Here is a 10,281-nt window from a genome sequence, read left to right as displayed (position 1 = left end):
GAGCTATGTACCCTTGTCATCCGCGGAACCAACGCCAGAAACACCAGGAGGCCGCGACATTGAAGCGATCAACAACATAGTCGATACAAGGGAGAGCTTGCCGAGAGCAGCCTCCGCCCACTCCAGAAAGCTCTCAAGTCGCGCCAACAAGCCTCGCACCAGCTTGGACTGATCTGCCAAAGTGGACTACAACACCACATTAGATGAGGTTGCCAAGCAAACTATACTAGAGAGGCAGAGATGACGCCTTGGAGGGATGCACGGACTTCATCGGACCTCCACAAGAAGCTCCTCGATGATGCCCTATCCCGAGGCGGGGTTCGGACGACATGACAAGGCATGCCAACGAGTCGAGTGGACGCCAAGGGTTGCAGCACTCACGTGCATGGTGCCCGTCTCCAAACAATGGAGGCACCAAAGGGAATCTCGACAAACAGTCGCATGGTGCCCAAAAGCGAGGCATATGCAAAATCTACCATGAAGCCAAGCGGGAATGGGACAGGAGTCATCACCGGGGCAGGTGGTGCCGGACCTCACGGCAACACCTCTTGCCATCCTTTGTCTGTCACCACCTTACACCCCACACACGCCGAGCAGTCGAAGGTGAGAAATTGGTAGCCAGCGCCGCCTGCGGGGCTAGCACTTCGTCTTCGTTGGCGAGGGAGGCCCACATCACAGGCAGGCATACCGTTGGGCTTAAGCCCTTATATCATCGCGCAAGGGATGATGCCATCCAAGGCCACTGGACGAGAGCATCGTCCTGAGCAACAGAGGCTTGCGTTGAAGGGGCGGCCAACAATGATGGCAGCAGAAGAGTCCAGCACTCGTGGACGACCAAAGGCACACACTACTAGGGAAAACCTTATACACAAGAGCTTACGAGTAGCGCATTTTAAAAGGTAGCACTACTACTATTTAGTAGTAGTGCTTGGGCAGAAAGAGCGATGCTACTATGCACATAGCAGTAGCACTGTAGTTATAAAACACGCTACTACTATAATTGCCAGACCGTTGCCGGCAGGCAAGGTATTCTAGTAGCGCTCATGCGTAAAAAGCGCTACTGCTATTATACTTAGCAATAGCGCTTTCCTCCAACCAGCGCTACTGCTAAATTCAGTCCCCTCCTATGACCAAAGTTTAGTCCCACCTCGCTCCACGAACAGAATGTTTACCACCTTAAATATGGTGCTTCTCAAACTATCACAACCACTTGGTCTTCATTGTACTCTATGTGTAGGATCTATGGCAATATGAATCTTCACCAGTTCCTAAACCGGCGAAGATTCATACTGACAATTTAGATTCTACACAAAAAGATCATTGATGACCAATGCTTTTTTTAATTTGATGTTTTTTACATGCTTAGCCTTAGTACTAGTGTTGGTTCTATAAAACCGATACTGCTAATGATCGTAGTAGTAGCGCTAGTTCCCTTAACGCGTTACTGCTATGGAGCTTAGCAATAGCGGTGGTTACAAACCAGCGCTACTACTACGGGGCACCTTATCCACACCCCGGCCCGCGCGCGTCCTTACTCTCCCCCTCACACTCTCACTCACTCACTCCACCGCGCGGTGTCGCCCGTCGTCGCCCGCCGTCACCCACCAGCGCCCCCAAGGTATCTGGCTCCCTCCCTCCTCCTCTCACCGCCCTCCTCTCTCCTCCCTCTGGCGGCCCTCCTCACTCCTCCCTCCTCCCACCGGCGGTCCTTCTCCCTCCTCCAACTGCCCTGCTCCCTCCTCCCTCCTCCCACTGCCCTCCTCTCTCCTCCCTCCCCCAGCCACCCGAAGCCCTCACTCCTCCCTCCTCATCCTCCTCCTCCCACCTCTCTTTGTATAAAAATTTAGGTATAGAATATTTTTAGTAAAAGAATTTAGTAATAGAAATTTTTAGGTATAGAAATGTATTATGTTATATGAGAATTTTTTTAGTAAATGTAGATTTTCTGAATAGAATTGAAAAAATTAAGTAAATGTAGGTCTTTTGAATAGAATAGGAATTTTTGTAAGTTATGTGAAATTAGGGCACTTTTCTATGATTCAAGAAGTAGACGGTAGTTAAATAACCAGGGCATTTTTCTAGGGTTTATGAGGATATATAGATAGATGGATGGATGGACAGATATTAGGGCTAGAACTAGGGTATTTTTAGTGAATGTATATGTCTTTTCAATTTTTAGGGTTAGAACAAGGTATTTTTAGTAAATGGTAGGGCTAGAAGTAGGATGTTTTAGACATAGGGTTTCACTAAGTCCTAAGATGAGGATAATGATGTTTTTGTTTATATTTTGTTTTTGCATAAATCAAGGAGCCCCTGCATCATCCCTGTCGCCATCCCCGTCACTGACCACCTCCGATCTCGAGGTGAGACCAGCCAAATCCCCATGTCGATGATGATGTAGATGTTTTGATAGTTGTAGTAGAGTAGTAGCTACATGAGTGGCCTATGTTTGCGGGGAACACCTCACGGTGGCCTATGTTTTGCCGGAGTGTTGATTAATTTCCATTCCAGTAAATTTCAGGCGCTCGATATATGTCCTTTTTAGCAAAGGTCATGCCGGATTTTTCCTTGAATTTTGGCATGACTTGTGCTAGAATATGTAGAAAATATCGAGTCGCCCGGATTTTGTAGAAATATAATTAAACGACATTTTAGGTTGACTTTAAGTCTGTCGAGGCTCCATACATGACAGTCAACAAATGAGTGAGGGAGAAAGTCTGCATCATATATGAGAGAAGAAGAATCCCGGCTGTTGTCGTGGGGGTCATTTCTCCTTGTGCTAGACCTTTGTTATGCACTAGGGGAAGGAGGAGTAACGGCCATCATCGACGGTCGAAAAATTAGTGAGGGAGTGTGTCCACCGTATATGAGAGAGGACGAAGAATCCCGACTGTTTTCGTGGGGGTCATTTCTCCTTCTTCTCCTTGTGCTAGACCTTTGTTATGCACTAGGGGAAGGAGGAGTAACGACCATCACCGACGGTCACAGATGTCAGAGAGGAATCAGTGAGGGAGAGTCTCCACCATATATGAGAGGACGAAGAATCCCGACTGTTGTCGTGGGGGTCGCTTCTCCTTCGTTCCCGTGTGCTAGACATTTTGGTGTAATGCACTCGGGAACGAAGGGAGGAGCAACCATCAGCAACGGTCGAATATATACACCACGTGAGCTGGGAGTTTTCAAGAAAAGACTTGACAGACCAATATTCAACCCATGATGAATAATAATGGTCTAATTAGTTTTTGTAGTACATATGTTGAATTGTACAAGTTCAATCTTTGAATTATGAACATAGGAAATGTCTGACGACGACGATAGGCTCCCGGAGTGCGACTGGTGCGGCGATGACCGGGGTCTGTGTGACATGCCTCACCTGGTAGAAGGTCGGCGCTTCAGTATTAAGCTCCAGGAGACCTTCGATGTTGAAACGGTACGCAACGACGACAAGTGTTTTTTTTCATAATTAAGCACGACTTCTGCTTCTTCAACGTGTAATTTTCGTCTTTTACAATTCGACTAGCTTATTTCATGCCATGCAAGACACTATGTCTTGGAGAGTATGGATTTTGAAGATCATGAAAGTATGGAAACAAAGATAGTTCACCTAAGGACCCATCATGGTTATGATTTTGCTGTAAATCTATACAATTCTGAGAGAGTATCCCATTTTGGTTGCTCGAATTGGGAAGCACTTTGCAAGACGTATGATTTTCATGAGTATGCTTGTCACCTTGGATCTTGGTGATCCTGACATCGACGAAGAGAATATGAACATTTGGGTTCTTGTTGATACGCTTCCAATTCTACCGCTATGTGAGTTTCTCAAACATAGTTATTATGTAATTTATATTGTTTATTTCAAAACAGTTGACAACTTATTTCCATTGACGGCATATTTCCATTCTCCAAACAATGTACGAAAGATGGTAGACAGAACCTACTACACGGATGGCGTAGAATTAACTTATCAGGCGAAAGATCATCTTATCTCATTTATTATTGATGTTGAGAATTACAATCGCAATTATCAAACTCCTGCACATTATGGTCAATACATGCCACTAGTGCACGTGCTAACCTACGGTAACATCCATGGAGATGGCATGATAAGATTTTTTACTATTACAACGTCCGTACATCTTTTGCATATATTCTTCTAAAGCTAAACTACATTGCTAACTACATGTTATTATTATGTTTTTCAACAAAAAATCCCGAAGGATTGTGTGCCTAATCTAATGTTTCCGAAAGGTCACCTTGATGTTATGAGCTTACGGCCAGGTCATCCTAGGCTTCACTGTTGTTCATACCGGATTTCTAAAACCGGTGAAGACATGACAATCAAAGATTGAAAAAAAATGTATGGACAATCGTAGGGAGCTACTTGGAAGCAATATTGTGCGAAGTGCAAGAATTGGAGACATGATAATCTCCATTCTCCGTAATGGAGAGTCGGGGCCTATCTTGTTTTATGCTATTTTACCTTAGAGAGGGTAGTTAGGTCCTAGCTAATACTCATGATCATGTGCTAAGAACAATTAAGTAGGGTTGGTTAGATGACTATGATGATGATGAGTATGACTTGTTATTATGATAACGAGTAGAAGTTGTATGATGATGATGAGTTGGACTTGTTGTTATGATACCAATGATGAGTTATTTATTATTATTATTATTGTTATTATTATTATTATGCATAATGTTAAGTTATTATATATATCGGTAGGTGAAATGAATATGGATTAGATTCAAGTGGAGGCAATATGATGAGTTATTATATATACCAATGGGTGAAATGAACATGGATTAGATTCAAGTGGAGGCAACATGTGGTGCACATCCTCCACTGTTATTATTATTAGTGGGTGAATGTGCACCACATGTTGCCTCCATTTGAATCTGATCCACGTTCATTTCATCCATTGTTATATATAATAACTAGTCATGATCATAAAATCATATAATGAAAGTACTGTATATAAAACCTATACAAATACAGCGACAATAAGCTGCATTTTCAAAAATACAGAAAAATTTAGCAGTAGCGCTTTTCGAAAGAAACGCTGCTGCTACTTACTATTATCAGTAGCGCGTTTTTCCCTACCAAGCGCTATTACTAACTAGGTATAGCTATATCGCCTTACTAGTAGTAGCGCTTGTACAAGCGCTACTAATAGCTATAAAACAAACGCTACTACTATGGTTATCCCTAGTGACAGGGTGTCGCTGCGCCATGGCAACCGCGGCTAAAGGAGGCTGGTCACCGGGTAGAACAAGCCCCCCAACCAGGGCAGACCGCGGCGCGGGCTGCAGCAACATGGACGGAGAGCCTGTCGCCGCTCCTGACGGCACGAACACCGACTAGGGAAGAGCTCGAGGAACCTTGGCAGCCATAGCTGGAGGAGGCTGGTTGCTGAGCAGGACAAGCCCCCCATCCAAAGCAGACCGGCGAGGTGTGTTGCAGCAGCACTGATGGAAAGCCTGCCAGCGGTTCTCCGCCGTTGCTGACGCCGGCAGCATGTCAACGCATCAGCAGAGCTCAAGGGAGCACGAGAGAGCATGGCTTCAACGGGAGAGGAGAGAGGACACACAGGGGGTACCGGATCTAGTCGAGGTTATCGCGGGGGAGATCGGAGGAGAGAGAAGGGGTCGCGTCAAGCCCCCCATCCAAAGCAGACCGATGGCGTGTGCTGCAACAGCATTGCCAGAGAGCCTACCGCCAGTTCTCCGCCACTGCTGACGCCGGTAGCATGTCAACGCATCAGCAACATAGACGAGCTCAAGGGAGCACGAGAGAGCGTGGCTTCAACGGGAGAGGAGAGAGGACACGCAGGGGGTACCGGATCTGGTCGAGGTTGTCACGGGGGGAGATCTGAGGAGAGAGAAGGGGTCGCGGTCAAGCCCCCCGTCCAAAGCAGACCGGCGACGTGTGCTGCAGCAGCAATGACGGAGAGCCTACCGCCGCTTCTGACGCGGGCAGCATGTCAACGCATCAGTAGCATAGACGAGCTCAAGGGAGCACGAGAGAGCGTGGCTTCAACGGAAGAGGAGAGGACACACAGGGGGAACCGGATCTGGTCGAGGTTGTCGCGGGGAAGATCAGAGGAGAGAGAAGGGGTCGCGGTCGCTCACCATCCGCGGACGCGAGAGCCCAGCGACGTGAGCATTTTTCAAAATAACCTCTCTCGCTGTGTCATTCTTTAAAGATGTATGCAGCGAGCGATAGAGAGTGATCTATCATTGATTTTGCTTAATTTGGCTGGGGGGCCCAACCTCCTACACCGCCACACCAGTTTCTTGAAATAGACCCATGGCATATCCGGCCGATGTTGTATTGTGATAGAGAATAATTACTAACTTTGGCAGGATTTTGATGTTAGTTCCACAAAAGGCTAGTAGTACTTTCCAGCTTTTCCAGCTAACTAGTACTCCCTCCGTTTTTATTTCCTCCGCATATTAGAGTTAACTGAAGTCAAACTTCATAAAGTTTGATCAAGTTTATAGAAAATAATATAAACATTTACCATAACAAATTTATACTATGTGAAAGTACATTCAATAATAAATCTAATGATGTTGATTTGTTATCGTATATGTTAATATTTTTGTTTATAAAATTGGTCAAAGTTTACAAAGCTTGACTTTGACCAAAGCTAATACGCGAACTAAATAAAAACGGAGGGAGTACTCCCTCCGTTCCGAATTATTTGTCTAGATACAGATGTATCTAGACTTATTTTAGTGCTAGATACCTCCGTATCTAGACAAATCTAAGACAAGTAATTCGGAACGGAGGGAGTAATACATAGAATGGTAGAAGCAGACAAGCGCTTTTAGGATGGTCAAGTAACTGATACATCCAAAAATAGAAATAAGAAAGCGCTTTCTGCACTGTGGTAGTAGATCTTAAGATGACTGAAACGCACAAAAATAGAAACGGAAAAGTGCTTTCAGAAAGCCAACGAACGTAAATGCAAAAGGATTGGTAGTAGTTCATCATGTCTGTTGGCTAAAAGAAGAAACAAACCAGAGCTGGCAAGCAAATGGGCTTTTGTTCAATGGCTAAACCAAACAATCTGCATATTACTTAGTTTTGCTACCCGTGTTTTTTTCCCTCGTTGCAATCAAACCTAATCAGTTTCTAAGTATAGATAAATATTTGCAAACAGATGCCACAACGAAACCTCGATTTCCAAATACTGAACCCTGAGCAAACATCTATCCTCGTACTTCTGGAAACCTACTAAGCTAGTAAGATGTTGACAGAAAGCCATGTAATCAGATTTCAACAACTCGGATTTTGTTATAGAAAGTCGCTATAATTAAACTTCTTAAACTACAGATGGACTGGTCTTAAATGCAACACCCTCTCTTGATAGTGAACTGTAACACTGGTGGCAAGAGGATAGGGACTCCCAGATCTTTCAGAAAGGAAAATGTATGGACAGCTTCATCATTTTGGGCCCATGGCACCTATGAAAGGAAAGGAAGGAAAGGTTTTTTCCCAAGGAGGCCCGGCCACACCTTTGCAGGATCTTACTGACCTTTGGTAGCAAATCTTTCACTCTTGGGGGCACTCAGGTAGTACGCTGTGCAGCAGTAGTTGTCTGTCCACTTGCTGGTGATGTTTTTCTTTCTCTTCTGTTTTCATTTGTCATGTTTTTTTTAACTTGCAAGACTTTTACACATAACTTATAAATATACTCCCTTGCATAATTCTAAGAGAAAGGGCAATCAAACACTACACAAGTTAAAGTTCATGCTATTTCAAAAGGAAAATACTACACATATTGAGTCAAGATATGCAAGCCTTGGTGAGCAGTTGCTATAATAATTCCCAAGGTATCAAGGTAGAGGCACACAAATAAAATTACTCGGTTCAGCGCATAGTAACACCACATCGGAACAATGAGAAACTATTAGGCATTTTACTTGCTTAGATCCATGGAGCACAAGCTTAATAGCAGGTCAAAGATAAGAACCGCATGAGTCATGCGAGTATTTCATATATAAACTTGGCAGATGTAAAGAAATGCCAAATTAAATGATAACTAGCCCTAGAAGAGGTAGTGATTATCTTTCAACTTTAATGGAGAAAACCTCTACATGAAGCCATAAACATCCAGGTCATAACAGACATTGAAGCATTAAATGCTAACTAAATCAGAAAAACTGTTGCCATTACACTACAACTTCTAAATTGACATGACAGATACAGACAGGCTTCCTACTTCACAGCTGAAGCTCGAAATAGGCATGTAAATTAAGTCCGGGAAACTGAACATGGCTACAAGCTACTTCTAAAGACGTCTACAGATTGGCAAGAGCAGGTACAGAGAATAACTCAGACCAAACTGCAGTGTTGGAGCCTACAAGGCGATCAACATAGCATGTCTCTTACCTGATTGTTACAAACTTGTTTGTGCCATGCTTGGCCCAGAAGGTCTTCAAGTCAATTGGATTATTAAGGTTGTACCCTTCACCAGCTAGCTTCTCAAGAACCTTTTTGAATGCACCTTGGCTCATCTTCCTTCCAGCAATACGTGCGCCCCGGCGCTTTGTGTTCATTGGCAGCGGGTATGTCGAAATAGAAGTTGTGCAGCATGCAGACTGCCAGCCACCTGCACCCCACCGGTAGCATTGCTGGGGAGCTCCAGTGCATGAGCACACAGGTGTTGGTATCCTTGAAATGTCAAAATCAATACCATTAATTACCATTTCCACAGGCTTAAGAGGACCCCTGCTTCGGGGTGCACGGGCCTTGGGTGCCCCATCTTCCCCTGGAGTAGCAACCTTCTTAGGCTTCTTCGGCTTCGGCAACTTAGGCTGACGACCTTGCTGCCTCTTCTTTACCGGAGGCTTGCTTCCGACCACAGAATGCTCTTCAACCAACGGTGGGGCAATTTTTTCCTCCTCGGGCACAGGAGGCTCCTGTGGCTGCATCATCTGGAGAGTGTGCGCACCACGCGCATCTGGCATCATCCCAAAACCTGTAGGGTGGTGATGCACAGCATGTCCAGGATGTCCAATATGTCCAGCAGGCCCAAGAGGAACAGCATGAAGGACCTTCTGCTCACGGGAATGTTGATGCTGATGCTGATGCTGCTGTTGATGTTGGTTCTGGTGATGGTGCTGGTGCTGCTGCTGATGCTGATGCTGATGCTGATGCTGATGCTGATGCTGCGAGGGGTGCATCCAGGCCTCATTGCGCACAAAATCCATGTGAATAGCCGGCGGCTCGGTGGGCATGCCACCAGAGGGTTCGCCGTTACCATAGTCGCGGGGGTGATGTGAATGTGGCGGGTGGTGCGGGGCGTTGTGGTGCTGCAAGAAGGTGCCGTTGGGGAGCAGCGGCTTAGTGTCCCGGTGGCCGCCGGCCACAGATGGCATCAGCTGCAGGCCGAGGTTGCCTTTCATCGTCTCATAGAAGCCCCAATTCCGAATGCTCAAGCTGCCGTCGTCGTCCATCTCGGCCGGCCCTGAACAAACGAATCGAAATCCAAGAAAACCGAGATTGGAACGAGAAATGTGCTCTTCTTTCGGGCTCTGGACGGTCAGGCTATACCCACCATTGCATTCCAGACGCCAATCCCTGGGACCTATTTCCAAAAACAAGCAGAAAAAAAATCAGGGATCCGTAAGCAGGGGCGGATCTAGATGGTGCGCACCGGCACACCCAGAAATTGCGATTGGTGAGTGGGATTTAACAAATCTCTGATTGGGAACAACCCTCATACCTCAAAACCCAATGGCCCGAGATTGCGGACGGGGCGGGGACAGCAGGGACGAAATTCGGCGACGGGGAAGAACGGGGACGGCGATGGAGGCGAGGCGCGTGAGAGGGGCGGAGGGGTTGTGGGAGTGGGGGTGCGGAGGGGTGGGGGTGAGGCGTCGGCGGTAACGCAGTGCTACGGCAGGGCACGGCGTGGTACAGTCTAGGAGAGATGGAGCCGCCTTGGGTCGGATTGGTTAGGTCAGGAGGGCCGAGGCTCGGGCCGAGGAAGACGAAAGCAAGGTACAGGATGGTCTAGAGAAAATGGCATATTTCTTTCTTGCACTTTGACACAAATGCCACGCTTTGGATAAGACCCCACGTGTAAGCGGCACCGAAATGGCGCTTCGTCAAAGCCAAAACTGCCGAGCATCTCCAACCGAAATATGTAAAGTTGAAATGTATGATCGAGTAAATACCACGGAATTACAGCAACAGTTAGATTTATTATCTTCTATGGAAAATTAGAGCATCTGCAGTCGGACGTCTCAAACCCTCCTCAAACACCC

General features: G+C 46.1%; 1 protein-coding gene across 2 annotated transcripts; it reads right to left on the bottom strand.

Moving 5' to 3' along the window:
* Nucleotides 1-8,067: 8,067 nt before the first annotated feature.
* LOC125552365 (protein Barley B recombinant) lies at nt 8,068-10,041 on the bottom strand. Of its 2 annotated transcripts, XM_048715881.1 has the most exons (3): nt 9,738-10,041; nt 9,172-9,599; nt 8,068-9,141 (listed from the first exon to the last, which is right to left on the bottom strand). In XM_048715881.1, exons 2-3 carry the CDS (start codon nt 9,466-9,468, stop codon nt 8,398-8,400), a joined length of 1,041 nt encoding a protein of 346 aa, XP_048571838.1. In that variant the 5' UTR covers nt 9,469-9,599; nt 9,738-10,041; the 3' UTR covers nt 8,068-8,397. The 2 variants fall into 2 exon arrangements, with proteins under 2 accessions (XP_048571838.1, XP_048571837.1); XM_048715880.1 differs by having other exon boundaries at nt 8,068-9,599.
* Between the last annotated feature and the right edge of the window lie 240 nt (nt 10,042-10,281).

This window comes from Triticum urartu, chromosome 4 (genome assembly GCF_003073215.2).
Source record: "Triticum urartu cultivar G1812 chromosome 4, Tu2.1, whole genome shotgun sequence".
Taxonomy (NCBI): domain Eukaryota; kingdom Viridiplantae; phylum Streptophyta; class Magnoliopsida; order Poales; family Poaceae; genus Triticum; species Triticum urartu.
This window is presented reverse-complemented; position numbering and strand designations above follow the sequence as displayed.

Excerpts from the sequence above, each read along its gene's own strand:
- LOC125552365 (XM_048715880.1), bottom strand. The coding sequence starts at position 9,468 with ATGGACGACGACGGCAGCTTGAGCATTCGGAATTGGGGCTTCTATGAG.